Source organism: Thunnus thynnus, chromosome 13, assembly GCF_963924715.1.
Source record: "Thunnus thynnus chromosome 13, fThuThy2.1, whole genome shotgun sequence".
Lineage (NCBI taxonomy): Eukaryota > Metazoa > Chordata > Actinopteri > Scombriformes > Scombridae > Thunnus > Thunnus thynnus.
The window spans coordinates 1776227-1804108 of NC_089529.1; the positions used below are offsets into that span (position 1 = coordinate 1776227).

Sequence of the window (27882 nt, forward strand, 5' to 3'; positions counted from 1 at the left end):
CTTTTAACCAACAGGAGGATACAACCATGGCCTCTGAAAAATGTGAGAGCCTGTAGACTGACTTATGTGCTGTTGCAGCATTTCCTCTTTTCCAATAGCATATTAATGCAACTGCATATTTGTCAGTTGCCTATAGACAGTTCATATCTTTAACCATCTGTTGGTGATTATGAGCAAAGTCATCGGCAACATCTTGTAGCTATAATGTCAGAATGCATGTTGAATGCAAACCCCCTGAACTATCAATACCAAGCGTAAAATGTGTATCCTCCAGGTGAAAACTCTGATTCAGAAACAAATCAAATAGACTTTTTTCACAACAGACATTTTCACGTCATAGTAGGAAAAACACAGGTGTAATCAATAACACGAATAACAACTGCATTCCATTTAGATAAGACAGCTCCAGGGCCTTGCAATCGTAAATGCCGGTTCACTGGAACGGCTTACTTGGACACTCAAGCCCCATTTACACTTGATATTAATATGTGATCTGTATCTGAATAATGAATAATGACTGCATGAATGAATCCAATCCATGGGTCATTTACATCTGGTATTAAAATATGCTCTTATTTTCTCAGTTGCGCCTGCATTGAGATCAGATCTCAATATGCAAATTAGCTAGGTGGAACCAGCGGACTTGTCCACAAACATATTGCATCCATCCCAGATCAAGGAAACTACTGCAACAAATGAATGTCATTCATTTCTAAATCACACCTCTAGCTCCTGCTGCTACTTGTAGCTTTTATGGGACTTGCTTTAGCTGGCAGAAAGAGGTGGAGCTAGGTGACCTTTCAACTTACTGGGTAAAAATTTTTTTGAATGTGGTCATGCTGTACAGATTGCATTTACACCTGGCTGAGATCCAGTTACAATGAGTTCTGAGTGCATTTACACCTACATTAACTTGTTTTTCCTTATCCCGTTAACGTATCCACAAATACAGATTGCATTTTAATGCCAGGTGTAAATGGAGTATTGATGGAACAGAGTATCATTAGTTCCACCTATCCTTTTCCTGCTATGACAAGTCAAAATGTCTGCTGTGAAAAAGATACATATAGGACCCTGAAAATGAAGCAGCTAAATGAAATTCAACCATCATTCAATTAGATTTTATAATGTACACCTGTGCTTTTCATATGTCAGAATGTCTTTTGTGAAAAAGTGCCACCATGCAAACTGTTGCAATCATCAGATTATGCTAGCATAAACAAAGAGCCATATTCAGCCAATAGATCACCCTGAATTGAAAATGTGATAATGGATGTTTAAATCCACCCAAAAACATATAAAATACATCAACCTAAAAAATTGTAGAACCTTGAAAAACCATTAAACCTGTCTGTATCATTTTTCTACAACCAAAACACCATTTATTACATTCATGACTGCTTAATTTAGTGCTGAAGATACGTATATTACTATTGCAAGGAGAAGAGCAGAGTAACTGCCTTTCTCTTAATAATACAACATGAGTCCAGGCAAACCTCGCAGCATAGCAGCACAATTATAGTGTCAAGTTAGTGTTTGAGGTAAAATCATCCAAAAAGCTGTTCCTCAGATGTTCATGTTTTTTTTGTTTGGTTTTTGTTGTTTTTGCCAGGGAGCTGAAGACAACAGTAATGCACTGAAAAAAATGACGCTTGCATATTATTACCTCAGGTAACTAAGTAATTGAATGAATTGAATGTCATATGCCAACCAATGCCAGTGCTGTTACTGTTTATTTTATATATGTTCTGTATTTACAGCACTGGCAAACACAGTAGATTCTGTATTAAATGAAGTTCCTAAACCTATAGCCCAGGTGAATAGTCAATGCATATCATCTGATTGTGACTATCTAGTCCTTTTCAGTGTAAGGTAGTGTACTAGTCCCCTCCTCCTGATTGACTGATTCCATCAATCAACGAACAAAAAGACACTTTTACAAGATGTATCAAAGTTAGCTATCACACCTGGAAGTACAGCTGCAGTGAACATGTCCCCTTTACTTTCTCTTCTTTAGAAAACGCAGTGCTCATATGATTGGATTAGACATGCAGTCAGCATGCTTTAGGAGATTGAAAATACATGTACTTCCGCTGCTGAATACTACACACACACACACACACTGCGTTTATATTAGCCTTATGTTGTATTGTGTAGGCTAAATATACCACACGTGTCCTGAACAGTAAATTTGAGGACGTTACACTAATCTCAAAACACGGTAATATAACGCCGCTTTTCATTGGCTTAATCTCAGTGTCCATCAACACCAGCATCCACTCACACACAGCATTACATGACGGGGTGGATATTTTCAATGTGTACAGTATGCTGCAAAACTGTTGATAATTTTACGGCTAAAGCTTTAAAGCAGATTTATACAACAAAGTTAGCTAACGTCACTTGTTTACTTCGTTGCTACAGACAGGTATGTACTGTTGAGCTGCCGTTATACATTTCAGTAACATTTTTCTAACGTTACCAGTTATCACGCACACGAACACCCAGGAAGCTTATAACAAGTAGTCACCCAACTGAGATAAGCAGCGTTTAACGAGTCGTTATCGGGGTTTTCTGGTGCAGTCCGCAGGTTTTCACTGACCTTTGTCAAGCGGACAGTCCTAAAAGATAAAGTTAAGTCAGGGATGGTGTTAGCAAGGACAGGCCAGTGTGGGTTAGAGCACTTTGCAGACCGGGGGAGGGGAGGGATGTAGCTGAGAGGAGAATTTTCTCCCACCTCGAGGAAAACGAAAGTGATTTCTATTACATTATATGACTGAACAAGTTTGTATTTCTGTCAGAATTAACGCGTTTTGGTGTTATTTTTGTGGGTTGAGGTCGTTTTATGTCTCGCCTTCGCCGACGGTAACATTCATCATGTAGTGAAGTGCTGCGTTTCTCTGCTCTGTCAAGCACACACAATATTAACGACGACTTCCGGTGTAAATTATGAACACAAAAGTTTTGACGAACGTGTTTTTAGCTTTTTTTAAACTTAAACGAATTGTCCACTAAGTTCTAAATGATTAATGCAATTGATTTAGGCAAATCCATGAGTTTAAAGGGATGAAAAAAATCTCCAAAGTGTTATTATAATATTAGAACCACATCCAGTAATTAAAGTTTCAGTCACATTCAACACTTACTGGAACACCTGTAAGGACATTCATGTATTTTTTTGAATTGATACTGGATGCAGACAGTATTTCATGCAAATGTTTTATGCCTGTGTTTAATATATTCCTAAAATGTATTTTATTATATTATAGCTGTGGTTGGAATTTACCAATTACCAATAGTTACAAATTTGTTTCACTTCAGTACAATATCAATCAAGGCAGGCCAGATGGTACTCCAGCACAGTGGTACTAGTCCATGGTTTTTAGTTATATAATTAAGTTATGTATAATCTTGAACAGAGGTGTCTGGAGGGCCCTTACAGGTTTATTTGGCCATAATGACATTGTCATATTTTGTTATAGTTGCTACATGCTTTCTTGATACCATTAATGATCACAACACCTGGCTTACTTCCAACAATATTTGCTTTTGTTACACTACTGTAGTGCAGTGACAAAACTACCGTTTGGGATGTAATACAAATGCTGCATTAAAATAGCTTTTAGTTGACAGCTCCTGAGATAAGGTATTATGTCAAGTTCCACACACATCATTTAAGATTCAATATGTTTATTGTCACTCCGGTTTTACGAGTACAATTGTGTCAAACCATATATGTGTATATATATATATATATATATATACACACACACACACACACACACACACACATTAAGACAGAACACAGACAGATCTTTTAGTAAATGTATACTAATCCTCACATGAGAGCTGAGGGACACTTGTTTATGTGAAAGCTCATGTTTAATCTGAAGTGTAGGCTACTCGTTTTCTATTTTGGTGAAAAAATCGCTGCTTCCGGTTTATACTGGTCTTGTTATGTGTTAACTTGACGCAGCTGTGTTGAGTACAGCCAGTGCTGAACTGTTATGATGTGTCAATAAGTTAAAAAGGTGGACGGCACCAATGATGAGAGGCCCCCCTCGGTACTTGAGCAGGATATCAGAGGTATGTTGAGACATCAAGGAGACGTTCATGACAGAGGACTTGTGGTTTCATTGATTTTCCGTTAAAACCCAGTCGCTATTTTCTGAACCTCTCAGTCAGTCACTCTGAAAAATTGTTATTATCGCTGCCTTGGACATGATGTCCGCCTGCTGGCTTTCCCCCTTTGAATTGTTTCCCGTCGACATTTCATTGTAAACCAGTGTTGTCGACCATACATTCTTGTCACTGTGACTGTGTTGCTTAAATATTTCTTCACTCCTATTTGAAATCGCCGTGTAAAATAAATGTTTCTCAGTGAGGTGGTATGACTTGCCCCCCCTCTCTCTTCCTATCCGCATCAAACACAAACCTGCGTTGTATGTAAACGAACAGTTGCAAAGGCACAAACAAGTATTTTGACCACAGTTTAGTCAGTGAGTTATGCCTGTGGCTGTTCAATAAGCGTGTACCGTTTTGGAAACCATTGCATGTTAAAACCGTGACACGTCCAGTTAGCAGGCTGTAGAGCTAGCAAGCTAACTAGCTACTTTTATTCCTAGTAACACTGCTAGGAAATGGAGCTACTGCTCAGCAAAACATTGCCCATAGATGCATGTGCCTCGGCAGAAAATCCCCAGTTTAATTAATCATTGCGGATGTTTTTTCCTCGGAGTGGGAGACATTTCGACGACACTGTCGTCGGAGAGTTTGACAGGAGTGAAATATCCCCACTACTGTACTGTACTTGGGTTTTCTCCTCCAAACCAAAGCAAGATGGACTCTCATTCGGCTTGTCTGTCTTGTCAGAGCCCAGATCGACATTTTGCACGGAGATGAAAATGTGTACTTAGATGTTGGAGCACATTAGGTAGGCAAACAGATCGTTTATTCGCATACATGACAAATTTAGTGCTGTTATTGTGCGAGAAAAGCTCGATGCAGTAGCTCAAGACTTCACTCACAAGACAGACAGTCCGATCGGGCATCAGCAGTTTTACCTGAGCACACAGCTAAACCTCTGCGCAGCAAAATACTCACTGCAACTGTAACGTTACCTGCTTAATTCAGGCTGTATGATGTTGTATGAAATGCATCCAGTGGTCGCAGGGTTTTGGCCTACATGTTTTGATTTTGGCCACAAGGGCGGATCGACTTCGCGATTGAAGTGATCAGTAATCAGATCAGACAAAATGTCCCACCGTAGTTTGAAGCTGATGAGGTTTTGTGCTATGCAGTGTCACTCACTAATGCTCTATTAAAGTTGCTTTGCGCACATTTTTTCCTGCAGCCCAGCTCATGTTGTTGTAAAATTGTTGCAGAGATGACAGTGTAACGCATGACTGAGAGCAGTGTCTTGTATTTTATAGGTCATCGTCATTGCATGACAAAGGCTGTGGCAGATTCATCTTCATCACTCATACAGCATTTCCATAGTTTATTCTTCAGTAAGTATCCCTGTTTTACACTCAACACCATAAATACAAACACTGGCATCTAGTCTGGATGCTGTCCAGACGAAGACGGTCATTAAATCATTCATTCATTGATTGCTAATTTCATTTGTGTCATGTTTCTTAGACAATAACAAGTGCAAAAACACGTTGAGAGAATAAAAAAAATAATAAAAGGAAATATACATATGGATAATTATTAATGTTTGTAATGTAATTAAACTGATGTGTGGACACAATTTCTGTGTTCTGGTAGAGAGACCTTAAATTAAATGTTGTGCATCAAAGTGAGAAGAGGTTAGGTGCAATCTTACTATTCTTAACTTATTAGTGGTGTGACAATGTAATGCAGAATGACTTAGAATAAGCTTGAATCCATTACAAGAAACTTAAGAGTGCAAGGGTCAAAGATACAGCAAATCCACTTGTTGTGTTGTGGTGTCCCTGCATATTTACAAAGAAGATGTCAATTCTCCCAAAACTTAATGTAACCCTTTCCTTTCAAATCTGGTAACATGACAGGATGAAGGAAATATTTTACATATTATTCACTTTGCATAACTACAGAATTGATTGTCTGCAGCGGGTCTTGAGTTCTGGGGCTAACTGACCACTTTCTGTTGTGACTTTGTTCCTCTTATCTACCTCACAAAGACAGCTGGCCGAGGAAAGCTACAAGAAAGCACACAGTCCATTAATGATCTTGTGCAGCTCTATTTGGACCTGTTTGTGCTGGTGATGATGTACTTTGCTTTAAATTCAAGTAATGCAACAAGGAAGGAACTAATGATTTTCTTACTAACAGAACAAGGTGAACAAAGTTGTGGGATATGTCTGACATGACTATATAGTGCAGTGAGTATCTAATTCTGAGTGTGAAATTTCTCTACTATATTGTGCCCTCAAATATTCCCACAATGCAATGAAAGAAGTTGTGTCATTGTGAGGTACACTACTACTTTTTTGCTAGTGGTTCCACTGTGGTCTTTGGAAATTCTCATAGACATGGAAATTCCAACCACCATACCTGTCGGTGATGAGGCAAAATAAGTGTTTTGCAGTATAAGTGTTTGAAAACTCAGTTTCACTCTTTGTCACTCAGTGATGTCATATGGAAACCACCAGCTCCAAATACAGTAGGCCTCTCTCAGTCTGGGTTGTTGTCTGTACTGTCTGTGCTCTTTCCGATTTGTGAAACTTCATCAGTTACAGCCCAAGTACTGTTCCAATTCAAAGTCCACGGCTGTGTCCAGAATCACTCCCCCATTCACTCTTTCACTACTCAGACACTAACATCAACTCGTGTCGATGGAGGAGAATTTGAACCAGCCTCTCAACTGTTAGAATTTTCGTCCTACAGCTATTATCGTGTGACTAAATAAAGTTTTGATATTTTTTTCAGATGATGGAGTAACCCTTTAGATATCAAATATGTGGTTGAGTTATTAAAAATAATGACTATTTGAAAATGTGTTTTAAACAGGAAATATAATTCCATTCATAATATAAATTTTGGTCTCAGAGTTGAAATCTAATATTTGTTTCCGCCAATTTGCTTTGTCTGAAATTAAGCTGCAGTTTTTATCAGACTGTTTACACTTAGGATAATATGTACAGATACCACCACATTTCAATAAAGGCTGTAAGTATTAGAGTGAAGATAATGGTCGACTGCATCTCACAGGCAATATTTTTTTGCTTGTTAGTGTCAATTTGCATGGAGTTGTTTTGTCACAGCATAGTTGTACAGTTGTGTTGAAGTGTAGCCTAACCACCTAAATTCCTAAGTTTGGACTCTGGAGTTTAACTTGCTCAGTTCAAAACACCCAAGAGGTCCATTCTTGATGTAGTGGTATTGAGAAAGGCCTCATCTTGTTCTACTTTATAACAGTGTTTAAACATACATCTGTGGATGAATTTAAAGGTCAGTTTTTCCTGAAAATTCTGATTATAGTTCCATCAGGTGATGTCCTCAGTTGTTATTGATATGTTTATGATAATGTTAGCCAAAATCTTATGTGAAACATTGCAGTTTTAGGTTTTTGATTTGAAATAGCTTTAGTCTTATCAGCCTAACTGCAGAATGTCTTTCATTTAGATCTTTGTTTTGTTTTTTTTATATCAGCTGAGTTTAAAATCCAGTGACAAGCGTTTCAGAACTTTTCATCTAGTAGGGCCGTACTAGAATACAAGAACTAATGTTTATATACATGTTTGCTTGCACTTTGGGTGCTTTGCTGCTGCTTCAGTGTTTTATTTTGGTAAAACATTTTTGATTTGGTTCCAACATGATCAACACTTAAAAAATGATATTATCACAGTCCTTTCCGCTGGAAACATAGCCAAACTTAGCTCAAAAACAGTTGTTTCTCTTCATTACAAGTCAAATGAGAAGGATAGAATTACTGAAGGAAGAAAACCTCCAACACCAGAATTATCTTTGAAAAGAGTTTTCAACTGATGAAGCATCCTGTAGCATTGTCAGACTCACGATGGACAGTTTTTAAAAAAGAATCAAAATCAATGCAGCAGAAGCACAAATATCATCTTTTTTATTATTACTATCTTCTTCCTTTTCAAAACCCGAAGCCTATAATACCCACAATGCAGCTGGGCCACTGACAGTTTGATCAGAGAGTGGGGTGTATAATGCTAGTATGTAAATGTAGCCTCCAGTAGAGATGAGCAGTGGGCTATAGAGGTCTGGTAACCTCACTTCTTTTTAACTGCAACCCCCCCCCAGATTTTTTTCATTTTCAAACTTGTTCAGCCCCAAGTGACGCTGACTCAAGTGACATCACTTGAGGCGATTTAACAGATTTCACACAGCTTCCTCTGGAGACACAAAATCCTTAGCACAACTTTTTCCCCCCCACATATGCAGTAGTGTCTACACCTTTGAGAGTTTTAAGTTTTTAAAATGTTTGTTTGTGTGCCTTCATCAGGTCAAATAAATAGAGCAGCTATCATAGTAGGAGGTGCTTATTTGTGTAAATAAGGCCATAGTAGGAATGGTACAAGGCCTATAGCCATGGTCACATTACCATCGGTGCAAGCAGCTGTCTTACAGTAGGTGTTGATTCAACTTCAGTTCATCGTTCATGAACTATAAAGGAGGAATGCTTTTCAGCAATCAAAATATTCTTCAAATATCACAACTATGTGGAGAAATCTCTGGACAGTAGACACAATCCAAACCCACAGTGGAATTTCAAAAATTAGGTCACACAGACAAAGTTAATTTGCTGTCAAATTGTGATCGCTAATATTTCTATTAATTTCCATACCTGTGTTTCAACACTGCTTTGAGTCATTATATGTTCTGGCCAGGTCATGCATGCTTTCAGTAATTATTAGTATACATATACTTACAAACATATAACTAATGATACATGTTAGGATGCGTGTTTTCACTGTGCATCCTTTGTTTTGTATCAACATCTTATGGTGTACCTAATCTGTTTTTTAGGTGCGGTAGTACCATGAAAGGTGGAGGAAGGGGTAAGGAACCGTCTGTTGCAGGGGAGGTCACTGGCAAGCGCCCCAAACGCAAATGCCTGCAGTGGCACCCACTTCTCTCCAAAAAGGCTCTGGATTTCTCTGAGGAAGAAGAAGAGGAGGATGAAGAGGAGCTGGAGAAGGTGAGTTTGTCTGATGGTGAAAGGTCATCAAATCAACTCTGCCCATGAACTGAAAAACATGTCAGTTTATGAGACAAAACTCATGCTATAGCATTGCATCTGAGGATGTATGAATTTGTTATTAGCAGCCAGTGCTGTGTGACCGGGACCAGGGGTCGCAGGTGCAGTGTGGAAGCACAACAGAAGAAGTGGAGGAGGACTCCAACGAACAGCGGGCTCGACGGCCAATGAATGCCTTCCTCCTCTTCTGCAAACGCCACCGCTCCCTGGTGCGGCAGGAGCACCCTCGTCTGGACAACCGTGGGGCCACTAAGATCCTGGCTGACTGGTGGGCTGTGTTGGAGCCCAAGGAGAAGCAGAAATACACTGACATGGCTAAGGAGGTGAGCACTGCTTGCTGATTAACACTTGCACCTGTATTAACGTTATTTCCAGTTGTCTCTTACACTGGTCACAAAAGAGCTTGTAACTTTGCTACACTTTGGTTCACTATTTTTAAGTCTGGTGCAACTTGGTAGGTATCGTTCCTTCACTGTGATGTTTGTATGTGCAGAGGTTGTTTTCACATTCATCAGCTGAAGGAGGGAAGCTTCTCTGTGCTCTCTTTAACATGTAAATGTATGAGCATGACTTGTGACATCACAACTAGTTTGGAGTCAGTATGCAATTTACACAAGTGTGATGTGAAAGCTGGAGGCTTAGAGAATAACTAGATGTCATTTTAATGAGGTAATTGTACTTTTTAAAATGGAAAAAAAACATTAGACACAAATGATCATTCAAAGTAGATTTTTTTTATATTTCTAAAAACATGTCTGGAGGGATCTTTAAAAACTTTACTAGTATTCAAAGTCAAACGTTTCTTAAAGAGCTATTCCAGCTTGATATCATGTAAGTAGCAATTAAAAGGCAAAGCAAAAGGGAAATGGAGTCCTAATTTGTTGAGTCAGATGGAGATTTATAAACGAAGGTCTATTTTCTTGTTTACTTACTATAGGAAAAATAGATTTGATCGACCTACTGCAATATTTAGTTGCTTAGCGAGCATCTGATGAGGTACATGAGGTACAAATGTCAAAACAGCTTAGTTTTTCATGTGTCCCTAACCAGAACAAAGGTTCCTTCTGAGTGATGTATGATGAAATGTGTGTAAATTAGGTTTGACAGCATAGCAGACATCCTTAACATACAGATAAATGTGTTCTGCCTATTTTCTTTGGTATTATGCCTTTTGTTTTTTCTGCCATTATTTATGATAAAGAAACAGCTTTTAACAGTTCTTCCATGTGGATAGAGGCAATGTTGTATCAGAGATCCTTAAACAACAGTTATAGAGGCCTTTGAGACCTATTTTCCCATCAGCCTCTTACTATGAGTGTGGAGGTCCAATTTGGAAAAGTTATTTCACATTTTCTAAATGGTTTGAAGTGGGCGGGGCTCAGTTTGGAAAATGTGACATCACAAACATCCATGCACCAATCAGGAATTAGATAAAATCTCAATCAGAGGCTGCTTCCAAAATCTGACTGTCTTTTAATTAACTGTTGAAATTCTGAGTGCAACATTATAGCTGTAAGTGATGATAATTAGTAAGAGTCAGCAATCTCTATTTACTGCTCACTATAGAGTAAACTATAGTGGGGGTTGAGTGAGTGAACGAGTGAGTGATTTCAGACACTGCTAAAAATGTGATGACAGTTGTTTGCTTATTTTTTCAGGCCACTTACCTTCCAATCAGTTTAAACCCCACCCACACAGTCCTTATGAAGCATTAATAGATAATACCTAAGCATACATAACTTGAGTTGTTGCTTAGCCATTAATATTTAATGTAGATTTGAGACCATGTTAATGCTTTGCTTGTAACCAAATCAATTGTGGTTGTTTCTTCAGTACAAGGACGCCTTTATGAAGGCTAACCCGGGCTACAAGTGGTGTCCCACCACCAGCAAACCAGTGAAGAGCCCTTCATGTCAGCCAGTTGGCAACCCCCGCAAAAAAGTTTGGTCCTTCTCTTCCAACTCATCCAAGGACTCGACCACTGCCAAAAAAGTGCCCAAAACTGACAGCATGCCACAGTTAAACTTTGCCATGGCAGGTAAGTATGAAACAGTTACAGACTGTTAGTTCTCTGTGGAATACAGGATTGTTTTTGTAACTACTGTCATACATTGTCAGATCCTACAAAGATGGGAGGCCTTAGCATGCTGCTGTTAGCCGGGGAACATGCCCTCACAAATAGAGAGGTAGGTCACGGCAGGAAGCCACTCATGGGTGCATCCTTGTAATGCACCAGCTCTCCAATAGGTGGCCTCAAAGACTACTTACTGATATTAGTTTCATCTGTAGCACAAAATATTTGTGGTTTTTACATTTTTTGGGTGATTTTTATTTTTCAGATTAAACAGGTCAACTAACCCCAGTGTTTATTACCTCTCTAGATCCCTTCCAGCACTAAACCTAGTTTACCAGATACAGCCAGCGAAGGGAACTCCTTTCCAGAAGATAAGGAAGAGGTATGTTTTGAGACCTTACACTTACTTTATACTTTAGATCAGAGGGGTATTTCATGAAGGTGGCTCAGAAAAGCAGGGCTCATTGTGACAGCCTGCCTTGAATGAACTTAACAAACTGAAACAGGATTAATCTGTGTCACTAATGTGAGCAGACTAAGTCATGTCTGGTTTATTTCTAGACTGAAATACAGACATCAAGCACTAAAGAAAACTGACATTTAAAGACAAAGCTGTGAGGTTCATAACCTCACAGATGCACAATAAACAGAATATGAAGAGTGAAATATTAAAGCAAAAACAAACTACACCACTGCAAATAACTGAGACAAGAGAACTTTTGGTAGCATGTTGTAGATCTGCTGTGAGCTCAGGCTCTGACACAAGTTGATGTGTACTGGTCCTCTGTTAGCTAAGCTTGTTGCTCTGTTTGTAATGACGTACGTTGTTATGGGTTCAAGTCCTGTTAGAGTGATAGTAAGATGCAACTAACCATTAAACAACTGTCACGTGTCAAATAACACCCCAGACAATTTGGCAAATTTATGTTATAGCAAGAACAGAAAATAATGATCAGTTTTAGAAACCTTTCCTATCAGTTGGATTATGTAACAAGTGACATCACAGCCTCCATTTGGTGAAAATGCTGTTTAAATAACTTTCTGGGCATCTGTTTCTTTAACTTTATTTAAGAGCATTTAAAGAGAACAAATGATGAAAATACTTCTCACTACGAGGCTATAGGTATAGGGAAGTTGTTTATTAACTTGTTTAATTGCTGTGTGTTTAAAATAAGATATGTTGACTGGAATACTGTGCAGATAAAAATGCAATACATTTTTGCAAGTTGACTTGATAGACCGCAAACTGACTCATGTTCACAATGCAGTGGTAAAGAGGAACCTTCAACAAGGAACTTGGGGGGAAACCCTGTGTTTTAGCCTGACAGATTTATTGTAACACTGCTTAAGCCTGAGGTGGAGCTAAGCCTGAAAACTAGCCTAAACAGGACCAGACCGGTCTGGAGGAATAAATGTCTATGGTAACTTAGGATAGACTTATTTAAACCTCCTTTATGAAGCAGACTTTCCTGAAGATAAGCCAGACTTTCTGAAATAAGCCTGGTTGAAGTGTTCATCTTGTTTTATGAAACTCCCCCCTGATACTTGAGGTTGTGTTTCACTCATGTGGTCTGACCACAGACTGTATGAAATATATGGACGTAGCCACCGTGACGTCACCCATTGGTTTCTGAATAGCAGTTTTGAAGCTCAAAGTGGGCGGCTACGGCTGTCACCATCTTGACAGTGCCTGACTCTGCCTAACCCCCGGCTAATCCAAAATGGGCAAAGAGGTGGAGCTGAGGCGGGCTGAATGAAACCTGGTTGCTGAAACAAGCCATCTAGCAGCTAGCGACCTGTCACTCAAAGTGGCCATGTCCTTCATGATGCATAACTTTACAGCTTAATAAAATTTAAACGGGTCAAATATAAAAACAATTCACCCCTAGTACAGTTGTCATGAAAGGGGAAATTAGCTATAGAGAACCAGGCTGTAAAACATGTTTATTTAAGCTGTAAAGTTGGGCATTTTAACATGGAGGTCCATGGGGAATGACAGTCTCAAGTGACCATTTGAGGAACTGCAGTTTTTGGCACTTCCACATTGGCTTCATTTTTCAGCCCTGGAGGTTGCTGCTTGGGTCTGACTAGATGGGGATTCGTGCAAAGTTCAACAAAATCTAACAACATACAAAATGTTTTGTTTTCAAAAATTTTACTCTTGTGTGCTTTCATCAGTTTTCCCAAGATTGGTGGTTTGAATGTTGATTGTCTGACCCCACTTAGCACTGATTTGTTATTTAATAACTTACAGCAGAACTGAGTAGTTTTTGTTCACCCTTTTTCAATCTACAGATGTTGTCTGGGACAATACTGAACAGAGTGCCTGACATCACTGAAAGCAGGGTCACGTCTGCCCTTTCCCCATTGGCAGAGGTACGACTGAATTAAAATTCATGAATTATATACCAGTTGTCATAACTGAGTTGTTTATATTTCAAGATTATATGTACAACCTTTCTTGTTTACTTTGGTTCATGACAGAATTGTTAATATGCATATTGGACAAGTTAAAAACAGTTGCTGACATACAGACAAAGCTGCTCTTTTTGCTGAGATATTCAACACGAGTTCCTCCAGTCAAGTTTTACACAAGACTTTTTTTATTTTTCAGTCTTTTTTTGCACTCATTTTTATAGCAGCAGTAACCATTCTGAAACTGTGCATCAGTGTACCATCACAGATAGAAGTGTTGAACAAGCTTTTTTAATTTGTGTCTGCATGTAGTGGACGGTGGTACATTTTAACAATAACAACTGGGAGGGAGCGAAACACAGTCAAACTGTTTGTTAAACCATTATTATGATATGTTGCCCTATATCTATATATAAAAAAACTATTACAACTGTCATGTGCAATAAATAATCTGGATAACCATTGGGAGCGCCATCCTCAATACCAGCGTTCTCTTTATCCCAAATTTAAACTGTGTAAACCTTACTGTATAGATTTTTTTTTTTGCAAGGCAACATTAGACTAGAGATTTCTGTGGCACTAACAAATGAACTGGCACTGAGAGAGAGTGCAAACACTGAATTCTTATAACGACATTGACAAAGGAACATAATTTGATGTGAGTGGCTGATATTGATCAATGCCAATACCAACCCAGAGAAATGCATCAGTGCACTGCGACATACAATAAAAACAAACATGGTGACATTTTTTTTGTAGAAAGTAAATGTTATTGACTTTGCAGAAAGCAGCATCTGCAGAAAGCCAAGCAGTGGGATCTCATGAAAATCAAATGGTGACAAAGCATGTTATTGTATGTTCACAGTCATCTCTATCTGTGGCACCTGAAGGAAAACCATGCAGACAGTCTGCTCTCTTCCAGCTGGCTGAGGTGAGTCTGCACAGACTGCTCCTGATGTAAAATAACTGATTTATACAATTCACATTCAGCTAATAACTGGTGAGAAATGTCCATTTTACCTGACTGGACATTAACATCAGTTATCTGTAAAGTAATGAAACATTGTAATAATGTGACATAGCTCACACAAAGTTGCTGTGTGTGTGTGTGTGTGTGTGTGTGTGTGTGTGTGCGTGTTCATTGCAAGAAAGAGCTTAAACTAGGACAGTGTATGTTAGCTTAAAGGACTTAAAGGAAACATAAATGTTTTGTTACTACCAACTTTAAAGGACCAGATTGTAGGATTTAGTGGCATCTAGTGGTGAGGTTGCAGATTGCAACCACCTGAATACCCTTCCCCTTCCCCTCCCCTTCCAAGCATGTAGGAGAACCTATGGTGGCTGCAAAACTCACAAAAAACATAAAAAACCCTCTCTAGAGCCAGTGTTTGGTTTGTCCTTTCTGGGATTCTGTAGAAATATGGCTGGATCCATGGAAGAGGACCCGCATTCTATGTAGATATAAAGGGCTCATTCTCACGTAACAAAAATACAACGATTTTTATTTTCAGGTGATTTTACATTAATTAAAACATACTTATGAATATTATATTAATTTTCTGTCAAGTCTGTTCCACTAGATGCCACTAAATTCTACACACCGCACCTTTAAATGATGATTTTTATCTTCATGTATACTCAACAGTACATTTTATAGGTCAAAAAGTCAGGTGTGTACAGACCCTCACTGTGCTAAAATTTCTTCTAGGCCTGCAACGATATGTCGATTAATTGATTAGTTGCCAACTCTTAAATTAATCGCCAACTATTTTGATCATTGATTAACTGTTAAATTGTTCAATTCTCTGATTCCAGCTTCTCAAATATGAATATTTTCTGGTTTATTTAGTCCTCTATGATTGTAAACTAAATATCTTTGGGTTGTGGACTGTTGTTCAGGACAAAACAAAAGACATTTAAGGATGTCATCTTGGGCTTTGGGAAACAGTGATCGACATTTTTCACCATTATCTGACATTTTATGGACCAAACAAATAATTGAGAAGATAATCAACAGATTTATCGAGAATGAAAATAATCGTTAGTTGCAGCCTGAATTTCCTCTATAGTGTGTATTTAATTTATTTTGCACAGTCAAAAGTCTGTAGATCTGCATCTTTTAACTGTTGGCATAAACTGGTGCTATATCGCATAACTGTTATTAATGCATCTAAAAGGAAAGATACATGAGATGTGTGTTGTTTGTCTTTGATTCCGAGTGTAAAAGTTTTTGTGTTGTTTTTGAAGATGTGTTTAGCGTCTGAAGCTGGAAAGATGGACACAGTCGTATCTCAGCCAGAGGACAGCTCTTCTTCAGCCTCTCTCCAGCAAACTACAGTCAAGCCTGAGATCAAGGAGGAGAAAACAGAAACAGACAACTGTCCTCCCTCCTCTCACACTTCAGCCCTTTTACCTTCGCTCCCCTCTGTCACTTCTACCTCCACTGATGCCATTCCCCCACAACTCAGCAGCCAAAATGCACGTGTCAAAAAGAAGTGCAAGAAAAAAGAGGTGACCAAGTCAATTGATAATGATGAGATCCCTTGTTCAGCAAAGAAGATCATCAAGAAGTGTGACCATGCTGAATCAAATGTGGACAGTACAATTGAGGCGGTGGCCAAAGGGGTCTGGAAGGACCCAGAGGAGAAGCTCAAGAAGAAGATCCAGAGCAGTCCCAGTGGTGGAAACTCTGGTTTGCCTAAAAAGAAGAGCAAACCCAAAATCAAGACCTTTGTCAAAGAAAAAGAGGAGGAGATGGATGATGACAGTGGGCAGTGTGGGCAGTACAGCTCCTCTGAGGTGGAGATGAAGGAAGAGATAACTGATGTTAGTCCCAAGACAGAAGCAGAAGAAACAAGTATAGAAAGCACAGAACTTCAGGGCAGCATGGCAGAACCCCAAAACTCCCCCGGCAGCCCTTCACCTGCTAAGCTCAAAGAGGAGGAGAAGGGGAAGGAGAGGTCGAGTGAAGCAGAGTGCAACCCAGAGAGCCGCGGCTCCAGGAAGTCAGAGAGGAGCTGCAAAGGGGCCTTGTATAAGACCCTCGTCTCTGAGGGAATGCTGACATCACTGAGAGCCAATATCGACAGAGGTATCTGTCTTGAATCAAGGGCAAATTGAGAAATAAATGTCCAGTCTGTGAATGTTATGCAGTTGATTAATGTTTTTGAATGATGTCTCTGAAGGTAAAAGAGGTGCTCTCCGTGCTTCTGATCATGATGCAAACTGGAGTGATGACAGCTGGACAGTTTCTCAGATGGGACCTAATAACCCCAAGAAGCTGAAAAAGTCAAAGTCCAAAGATGAATCTTCACAGGGGTGAGTCATGACTCCTATTATTACTGTGTTGTACTTTTCTGTATAGCATAGAGTACCAACATTTTCCAGAGTAATGACAGAATGGATCATTTTTAGTTTAGCTTCTTTTTCTTCATGTTATTCTATATACTAGGGGTGTAACTTTACGTGTATTCGTCCCGAACCGTCACAGTACAGACATTATGACATTATGCATGCGGTCGTATGAAGTATACGCTCCGTGACCCAAACAATAATAATCCACTCACACAGACGTGCGGAACAATAATTCTAGAGTGCGAGTTTCACCCGGAACGTTTTGGCAGCGCATCACTTAGCTGTAGCATGGCTGCATCTGGATATACTTGTGCTCACGGATGTATGCTAGGTGGCTTAGCCAAGGTGTCCTGGTTACTCTGTAGTGTTGCTGCCATCAGAATGACACACGAGAGACCCATAACGCAGTGAAATGATATCATGTCTCCCCGTTCCTCTCCCCTCTCTGTGGCAGTCGGCTTTTCACTCCACCTTTGAGTGAAGCCGTTCAGGAAAAAGTTAAAAACATTTGGTTTCTGAAGTGGTCAGACAGCACGTCATAAGAATCAGTTCTGAGAGGAAAAAATCTAGTTAAAAAGTATGAAAGTAAAAGACTGATATTTGTTATTTAACTTTTATTTAACCAGGAAGTCCCTTGAGATTAAAATCTCTTTTCCGAGGGAGACCTGGCCAAGACAACACAGTTAGTTTAAGTAGAAATAAAACACAACAGATAAGACAGAGAATACAAACATCTAACACACAATGGAGATACTACATCCAACTCAAATAAGGCAGTTGCCATTCTTAGTTACATGGACTATTATTGGATTATATATATGTTATTATCATAAGATTATTAATGCCGAAGCATCAGTGTGTAAGCAGCATGTTGTAGCTGCTGGAGCTAGTTTCAGCTACTTCATATACAGTGAGACCATAAATCAGCATAAACCAGCTGTCAGCAGGTGTCCTGACTCCTTGTAAGAAACAGAAAGGTTGTTTTCCTTTTACACTACAGCAACTATACTGTATCAGTAATAGTTTCCCAATAATCACATTTCTTGGATTGATTTACACCGTTGTTCACATCATGTAAATGGTTATCATCATTTAGTTTGCCATGATTAAGTCCCAGGTCCAGGTCTTCATATAATTGTGGCTATTCAGACTATGGGTCATAATAACTTTGCACTCATCAGCTCCATTGTAGAGATTTGAGAACTGTAACTTTGGAAAAACAACATACCATACTGAACAGTTTTAGGCACTGAGGAGTGAGGATGCTTTTAAAAAATAATGTCATGAATAGTTTTTATTTATCTATGAACTTCATACAAAGTTGAGTAAACAGCAGAAACCTAAATGGAATCAATATTTGCTGTGAGCAGCTTTGCCTTTAAAACAGCAGCAGTTCTCCTCAATACACCTGCACACTCTTTTTCAAAGTACTGGACAGGCAGGTTGTTCCTGCATCTTGGAGAAGTTGCCACACTTCTGTGGATTTAGGCATCTCAGCTGCTTCTGTCTCTTCATGTAATCCCAGACTGACTCCATGATGTTGAGATCAGGGCTCTGTGGGGGCCAAACCATCTGTTGCTGGACTTGTTGTCTGGTTGTTGACATGCTGCAGAATAAATTTTGGTCCGATCAGACGCCTCCCTGATGGTGTTGCATTATAGATAAGAATCTAAACACCTAAAGGGCCTAAAACCTTCGCACAGTACTGCATATCAGTGCAAGCGGTGCAAGCCTACTGCAGCTTTTTAAATACACTTCAGTATTACAGAAATCATTTCTGTAATCATTTCTTTTAGTCCAAACAAAAGTAAACACACAGTGTAGCCCCCAGGACTACCTATTGGAGCTGACTGTGTAGGGATCTGCTGGAGAAAACAGCTGGATAACCAAACTCCCCGCCTATTCATCTGGCACAGTAAAACTGTTTATTTCTTTTTGTTTTATATATAGCAGGATCTGGCCCTGTTGTTTGTTTGTTGTTGCCGGAATCATGTTACCAGATGTTGTTTACACAAAGTTACTATAGCCAATAGTCAGAATGGCCAAAGTTCTAACAATAAGACTCAGGCTGAAAAGTATCAGAAATTCCTTTTTTAATATCACATGTGCTGGTCAGTGATTTTAATCCCATCTGCAGCACACATGTTTATACACATTCAAATATAATTACAGCCCAATAACCATCTTGTTTTCAGCTCACTCACTGGTCCTCCTGCAGTTGAAGACCCGTCTGGAGAGACACTTTGTATTTGAAGTGTTACTCTGACTCTTAATGTATAGAGCTGACTTTCCTCAGCTCAACTGAGGAAGTAAAAGATTTTGATAACCTGATGCAAGCTGAAGGATTTACAGTAACACTGTCACCTTGCAGACACCTGTTAATTTCTTACTGTAAAAGCATTACAGGTATTCAGAAAGGGCTGTTTGACTAGTTTGAAACTGACTGTGAAAATAAATCAATTACCAGTAAATATCCCTGTATACAGAATCAGCTCCAGTAGTTGACCAGTGGCTAACATGCTGTTTGGAAGGATGGATTTAATTACTGAGGAACATCTGTAATATCAGTCCTGTCTGAATTGCACTTTAAGCTGCTGTTGTCCAAATTTTTAATCATTACTGTTTGGAAAATCAGGTCAAATGACAAACAGACAAGTGAAATAGAAACTATGCTGCACACATTCAGTAATATTCTAACAGTAATAATGTCTGTCTCACTTTAGTTTGTGTTTAGTGAGGAGGAGGAAGATAGTTTTGGTTCCCTGCAGGACCGGACCATGTTACTTTACTGATGGATGTAGGGAAATGTCCAACTTCAGGGTTCAAGGTTAAGGGGGGTTTTTTCACTTGTCTGGTCAGGTGACTGGGTCAGGAATCTACTTGCCCCTATACAATTGTTTTATTTATTAGTGGTTATCATATAACAACAAATACTAAAGTTAATTGTCATGTTTAGTCTTTATTTAAGTCAATGAAGCAGAACAAGGACACAGTGTCATAGATGTGAAGCAACAAACATTCCTACATAATGGTAATGGTATGACTCATCCCCTATATTTCACTGAGCACTAAATTCTTTTGAGTCCAGTTTCTTTCATATAGGCTGATGGAATAGATTCCCTAACCCCATGGCAAATACATTTCAGAGTGATTTCTTCCACTCCAAGCTTCCTGATTTCCCTCTTTAATGTGTCTCATTCTCAAGAGTATTTATTGCTCACATAATCCTGAGGGATGTTTGTTTCATGCATCACACCACTAGCCTACTCAATTCTTGATTGGCCAACGGTGCGTGCCAATATTCAACCATGCGTTCAAGGTGAGGGGTCTATGCTGTATGCCAGAGAAAGAGGACATCATGTATGATTGAGACATTTTTTATTTTATTAATTTTTTATTTTTTAATTTTTTGTTACTTACACTGGGCAATCGGGCAAGTCTTATTGTTGAACAACGAACTTAGAGAATTATCTGCTTTGTTTTTTAAGGTTAGATGAATGTATGCTCAGTTCTATAAACTCTGAACTTCACTTATCAGCCTAGGGAAACTGGAGGAAGAGTTTGAAAAGAAGTTTAACAGCCTGCCACAGTATAGCCCAATGACATTTGATAAGAAGGGGACTGCTGTTGCAAAGAAGAAGAAGACGGACAGCTCCTCTGTTCAAGAGGAAGCCTCCAAAACCTGCAAAGGTGAGAACAAAACATAATGAGGATTTTTTCAGTGAATGAACACAATGACTGTTCTTTAATATCCTCTCATCTCATCCATGGCCCACTCTGCACCTGTTTGTAGAGGCATGTTGGCACTTTTGTTGTTCAGAATCAGTTTTCTCTTGTTAAAACAAAAAACATTTGGACTCCATAACATAGCATTTCCATGCTCTTTTTTTCTTTGTTTTTTTGCTATATCAGGGCCATCTCCATCTCAGAAAAAGACTTCATTCCACAAGATTGTTAGGAAGCACAAACACAAAAAGGAGAAACCAGGTGCAGTGGAAAAAGGTGAACTAGACTGTTGATGTTTCTGCATTATTTAGCAGGGATGCAAACATTTTCACATTACTATTAACACAACTATGTAACACATTCCTTCTAACTGGTACTGATTACACTGAGTGCTCTCAAGACCAACAAAATGTTGCAGTGAGAAATCTAAACAAATGAGATGAAAATGTTCACTTCAGGCACATTCTCTATAAGAGGCATTCACTCATTTTCAATTACAAAATTTACCTTCAACACATTACATTTTTAATGCCATTATTTATAATAAACATGGCTGAGCCACACAAAAGAACAGTCTTTATTGAAATAGTGAAAGTCTAATATATGGACTACACCCACATGTACACATCCAAAGGAAATGATTTATGCATAAGAAACATTCATTAACAATTAACTGTTCATGCCCATGTGCATATAATACACTTTCATCTGGTTAAATCATACATTAATACTAAACAAATGAATTAAGAACTGATGTTGTGCCATTAGTTTTCATTTCTGCCTTTGTGCTAAGCTCAAATCCACAACATATAGTTTACTCAACAGTGACTTGCCTTGTTTGAAATATCTTCTGATGAACCTTTTCTCCACAGCAGTGGGACAGAGTGATTCCACCATGCTGGACTCAGCTTCAAAAGCCAAATCATGTGCCCCCATTGCCATAATGTGCCCAGATGTCCAGGGCACCACTAGTATGGAGATGCTAGTTGGTAGCCAGAAGAGGAAGGCTAGGAAGACCAAGATCACACACTTGGTGCGCACAGCTGATGGCAGTGTGTCTCCAGCTGAGGGTGAGTGTAGCGGATTGTTGTATTTTATGAATGTTCATGTATTAAGGAAACTGGAACTGAGAGGTCACCAACCAGCAAACTGTCCAACAGCCCAGAGAGGAATTACCTGATCATAGAGAGTGACCTTTTCAAAATAAAAGCCATAGGTTCTGTTAATGTTACAAGACATTAGAATTTTGTTTAGAAAGTTGTTAATAAATGTGTAAACGTAAAAGGAGGAAAAAAAAGTAAAGTAACTCGTTACTTTGAAGAATAACTTCTTCCAGCATGACAGACATTGATGTTGTGTTGTTTTCAGTGAAATTAACATTTTAAGTTCACTTTTCATTGATCTGAAAAATAAAGGCAAATGAAATGCTCTATCAGAATTCTAATAATGTTGCTGTGACTTTTTTTATTTTTTTATTTTTTATTTTTACAGAGGACAAAATGAGGGACCTGAACCAGGAACAGGAGAAGAAGCCATTACCCCAACAGAATTTATGCAATGAAAAAGGGTGCTACAGTAATCCCAGACCCGAGGAGGCAGAGAGGAGCACCGTACCGCAAGAGCTACCTGCTTTCTTCAGCCTGGCAGCCCTCGCTGAGGTAGCAGCCATGGAAAACGCTCATAGGTAGAGACACAGTGTGACTTCTATACAACCTTTTAAATTGATTATACTATTATATTATAGTAAATATAATGTGCTATGATGTACTTTTCATTAATGGCATTAATGTGCCAATTTGCTATAATAATAGGTGGCTTGTAAGCAATAAATAGCTGGCTGATCATGGCTGTACATGTCATATTTTTCAAACTGTAATTATGAGCAGCTGAGTGGGAAAAGTTGTTCACATCAATTCAGAGTTGGAGATATCTGGAATTTTTCACAGCTATGATATCTGCCACTTGGCAGAAACACTAGAGAATCGTCAGCAAAACAGATGTCAAAATGGCTCCAAAACCACAAGTTAAACCTGATATTACACACAGATAATGGTTTTGATAGTGTGTTCACACCTGCTTGAAATATGGCAACACTGTCATTTCAACTGACAGTTCACACTTTGGGCAACACAAACCCCCAACTGTCAGCCAACTATCTGTAACTACACAATTTACACACTTATATGCTTGAATGCGTGAGAGTCATAAACATGGGAATCTTTCCCATCTTTCCCATATGAACATGGCATTAGATCTCCTATCAGGTCTTTGTGGGTTTGTACCAGGTGTATTTGATTGACATGTCCCTGACCTCATTCTTTTAGTCTTTTTGCTCCTGTAAGGTTGGGACAAATTACATCATTCTGATTAGGTCAAGAAGTTCAGTGAGCTCATGGACGTCCCTGAAAAGTTTTGCCCAACTTCAACCTGAGAAGAGGTCTAATCACCTCCACAGGTTTTTTCATCTATTCAGGCCTTTAAGTAAACACTCTGCACCTCAACTCTGACAAAACACACCAAGCACAGTCCCTCAAAACAAAGCCTTGTGCTGATCTCTTACATGCTTTGATTTGAGAAAGACACTGGCTGTTTGAAAAGAGCGAATGAACACAGTCTAAGTCTTATTTAATGTCCTGTTTCAGAGGGCAGAGAGGCCTGGCTGAGAGTCAGAAGAAAGAGCTTGCCCAGACTCCAGTCCTCATCTCCTGCGCTGATCAGTGAAACTCTGCTGCTGTTATGAGAAGCCACAACATGGACACTGGCAGTGGAGCTTTACTTTCCTCAGTGGGGACCCCACTCTGAAGGGAGACTTGATCAGGAAGCTTTGGACAGACTCCACCTTCCCCCTGTGTGGTGAATTATTTGCTTGAGCTCGGGTTCATGGTGGGGGAAAGAGACCCTCTCTCCTCCTCCTCCTCCTCCTCCCTGCTCTTTGCTATCTCAGTGTTTCCCCAGAAGCCTTCCTTTGGTTAGAGGGAGGATGCCTTTCTGAATTCCTCTCACCCCCCCTTAGATGCTCGGTTAGGGCCTGTGGAAGAACCACACTGTCCCCCAGTGCATGGGTTCCCTTGTAGAGATGATTGTCATGGGTTTCTCGTACACCATTCTGTCAAATAGAGGCCATTTTTAAGGTCAAGTCTTGCAACTTAAAAAATAGCATTTTAGGTAGGGAAGAACCCCAACACTGCATTCGTTTTCTAGACGAACACAGCTTTCTGTCACCTTTTTACCTCACACACACACCTACTGAAGAGTTCCCTCCACCTCTGGTAGAATACCTCTGTATTTGAATAGCTCTTATCCCTTCCACTCCTTCCAGCTTCAACCCAAAATGACTTTAACCAGGGTAAATGATCATGATGGATACTTCCATTACCAACTTATTGCTTAGTGTTTCCCTGTGGTACACTAATGTGGTGTACTCAGACTATGAAGAAACCATGGTTGAGTATTTGATATGTACGTTAAGATGATGCTACTGTTAAACAGTATGTGGTAGCTACAAATAATCATGTTAGATTGAATGTGTAAGAGTAGACCTGTGCATACCTTGCATCTGAACTAGAGTTGACTATAGCTGAGGGTGTTTGTCTGTCCTGTTCATCCTTTATTAGTAGGTTCAGAGTGTCCCTGTCAGGTTTATGAGACAGTAGGTCAGCTTAAAAACTGCTTCCTGTGATGGGGAGGTTGCGTGAAATTGATTCATATATAGCCTTAACCCTCCCACCCAGACCCTCTTTGCCACCACCAGCTTCTTGCTCAATGCCATCACAGTCCTGAAGTCAGTAAACATTTTTGAATAGTGAAATGCAGTTTTTGTCAATACTTGATCTTATTGCAGTTTGCGTAGCAATTAGGTTAATTCCTTGTGTGCAAATTATTTTATTGAATAGGTGTTTTTTTTAAATTTGTTTATTGCGTAAACACTGCACTAATTCATAGCTAAAGTGTGAGTTGCTCTTAGGAGAGTAAGGAAATGCCTCGTCTCCATCGGTCACAGTGTTTGTACACCATAGCTTGTCTCGATAGTGTCTTCAATGTCCTCAGGACCTGGCTAAAGTCAGCCACCAGCTCCAACATAAAGGATCAGGAGTTTGTCAGTCTAAATGGATTATTTGTTTTATGAAATGGCTTTATATATGTCTCATAAAATGAGAATTTGAAAAAAGAAAAGATCTTGATGAAATTAAATTTACTATTTTATCTGATTTCATACAGGAACAAAATGTTTGATTGAATGTGTCCAAATCAGAGCACGCGATGCTATGGTTCCTCTCAGAGCTAATGGAGACAAGGCATTTAATTATATTTTCCCCATTTATTCCTATCGGCCTTTTGAGATTTTATTGCCAAGTAATGGTCTACTCAGAGGTCACATGTAATCAATGTTTTGATTTTTTAGAAGTATTTATATTTAGTATTCTTTTTTTTTTTTATTTTGTTTTGTTGATGTTTGGTCAGAATCATTCCATTTCCATGCCTCTGTATCGGCCATACTTTTGTTTACAGTTAATCAGCTGTAGTAGTGAGGAAAAATAAGGAAGGATGCAGTTGAGCTGATTTGTTGTCTTCCCAAGAGTTGTTAGAACCTGGAAGAGCTGCCACAGGCTAATGGAGGTTAATTGAGAGCTACAGACTCCCCAGCAATACCCCCCACCTCTTTACCTACCAGCCTTTTGTTCCTCTGTGTAGACCAATACTTAATTTATCACATTTTCCATTCAGTCACGTCTATAACTTTTATAACTCTTTGTTTTCTATTTGATTGTTTTTTCTGTTAAAGTGTGTGTGTTTATGATGCTCTTTTAACTAAGTCCTCATTATGAACTTCAGTGGTTTTTCTTGAGGTCAAGTTTTCTGGATTAAGACTGTTGTCAAAAAAAGATCAAGCTCATAGACGATGAATGCATCTATGCTTACCTGCTAAGCAAACAAGCACTGAGGTAAAATGCACCGTCTGTAGATAATGAGCTTGTCTTTTCACCTCTGGAGGTGTGTGTGTCACTATTTCTTGGATATGTGGTAAGATGTGTTAAGAGTGCTTTCAGACACACAGGACAGAAAAATAAGAAATGAATGGGTCTTAAAGAACTCATGCGTCTTGAAATAGAGTATTTTTCCTAAATCACGGCATTGTTACATGGTAATAGTGTTTTGCTAATGGAGGCCCTTTGTGTGCAAAAAGTGCAGTACATGCAACAAATCTATGATTCCTCTAAATTGGTCCTTAAAATCTAACAAACTAACTGCAAACATTTCCCAGTTAAGCTTAAGGGAACCACAGTATGCTTTACGATAATCCTGATAATAAACGGTATTTATATATTTTTTCAGATATGAGAGAAAGTTACATAAAGGATGATATCATCCGAGCAGTAAACTGTATAGTTCTTCCACTGGTGGACATCAGTATAGTTCTTTGCAAAGACAAAGAAATTGTCTTCCCCCAAAATAGAGATATATTTGCTTATAGCAAGTGAGTTTATTGACATTTGCCAAAGAAAAGGGAAAGGTATATTCAAATGGAAATCCTGTTCAAAAAAAGAAAAAAAGAAGGCTAGCATAACAGTTGCACTGCATTTTTTAGGTGTGTAAATCTTCAGGTAACAATATCAGCACAATTCATCCTGTGTATCTAATGGGATTTCCTTGGTGTTTGAACCCAGAGTTGGAATGATGTGCAACAAAAGGGCACCACTCAATGCCTCTTTTAATATACAGTATTTGCACCTTATGACCCAAACCAAAATTATCATGGTCTTTGAAGAAAATATATAATTTTTACCCACTCTATGGAAATTATGCATTTTAACTATTATATATGCGAGAATCCAGTCAATAACAAATCCACACATCTATAAAACAGCCATAATACCGTCATTTCCCCATCCCCTCACTTTTTCTATCTAGAAAATGCTTCTATAAAGTTGAAATTCCTATATTAGTTACCTAAATGACTATAATACCCTTTTGTGCTAGTACTGTCTTCTTGAATGTAATCATTTTGTACCTGTATTTTTCTAATTCAGTCTTGATTGTACTGTATGTATGCTATGATGGTATACTGTTCCTTAGGTGCATAGTTCGTTAACAACCAACAGTTCTCATAACAAGATAGCTGCTGAGCTGCGAACTCAATGGAAATATATGTGGAGGTTTTAAGTCCAAAGGACTTGCTGTACCATATGAGCATCCATTAGACTGATAGCTGAGAGATTCTTGCATTCTGAGTGGTGGGACAATAGCTAACCCTGCTATTTCTTTTTCCTTTGCAGTAAAAGTGAAAGTCTGTTCAGGACAGTTTATAAAACAGGGACGCTCCTGCAATCAGATAGAACAATTGAATGCTTGAGTTTCAACTTATTTATTACCGTTCCTTTTTATAGGTTTAGTCAAATAAAAAACTGAATATACAACTGAATATGCATCCATTTATACATGAACATGTATAAGAATATCTACCCTTTACTGGAATGTAGATCATGGCTTCCTTTTGGGTTTTTTTGTGAAGAAGAGGTTATGCCAGATCTTTTAAGTCTCTTTCCTCTGATAGTTTGTACAACATGTGCTTAATCTAATTTATGTTAATGATGATCATCATGACAGATATGTTTTTGATTATTACAGCCCAGTTGTTAAAATGCAGCCTTGCCTTACTGGAACCCCTGCTTAGTGAGGGATCCCTCAGCCACCCCACCCTCCCCGCCCCATCCCTCCCACAACTCCTATGTCATAACACTGTTTGCTGATGCAACTATTATTCCTTTTACACTTTCTGCTGACGCAACTATTACTTCTTGAACACCTATTAAAATAACATCTATTACATCTGTGCATTTGTGTGAAAAGATTTTGTTGTTGATTTGTTAAACAGTGCTCCTATCATTGAACAGTTGTATGCACCTGCAGTTATACTCTACATGGGTTATTATTGCTAGAGATGCACCAATCAGACTTTTTCAGTGCCAATACCAATACCCAGGCTTTGGGTATTGGCTGATACCGAGTATCAATCCGATACCAGTGTTTAATTAATAAGCTGTATGCCTCACTGTGTGGAAGAGACTGGCATCATTCTTTCATGTGTAAGTAAACA

General features: G+C 38.9%; 1 protein-coding gene across 5 annotated transcripts; it reads left to right on the plus strand.

The window, feature by feature from the left end:
* Window positions 1-2285: 2285 nt before the first annotated feature.
* LOC137195133 (HMG box transcription factor BBX) lies at window positions 2286-27620 on the plus strand. 5 transcript variants are annotated; one of them, XM_067607262.1, is made up of 16 exons: window positions 2286-2428; window positions 5433-5510; window positions 8986-9157; window positions 9283-9540; window positions 11051-11255; window positions 11336-11403; window positions 11599-11673; window positions 13587-13667; window positions 14572-14637; window positions 15954-16797; window positions 16892-17024; window positions 20599-20750; window positions 20973-21062; window positions 21659-21856; window positions 22278-22470; window positions 23429-27620. In XM_067607262.1, the coding sequence occupies exons 3-16, from the start codon at window positions 8999-9001 to the stop codon at window positions 23505-23507; spliced, it is 2601 nt and encodes an 866-aa protein (XP_067463363.1). In that variant the 5' UTR covers window positions 2286-2428; window positions 5433-5510; window positions 8986-8998; the 3' UTR covers window positions 23508-27620. The 5 variants fall into 5 exon arrangements, with proteins under 5 accessions (XP_067463363.1, XP_067463362.1, XP_067463366.1 ...); XM_067607261.1 differs by lacking the exon at window positions 2286-2428 and adding an exon at window positions 3948-4086; XM_067607265.1 differs by lacking the exon at window positions 2286-2428 and adding an exon at window positions 3948-4086 and having other exon boundaries at window positions 21662-21856.
* The last annotated feature ends 262 nt before the right edge of the window (window positions 27621-27882 follow it).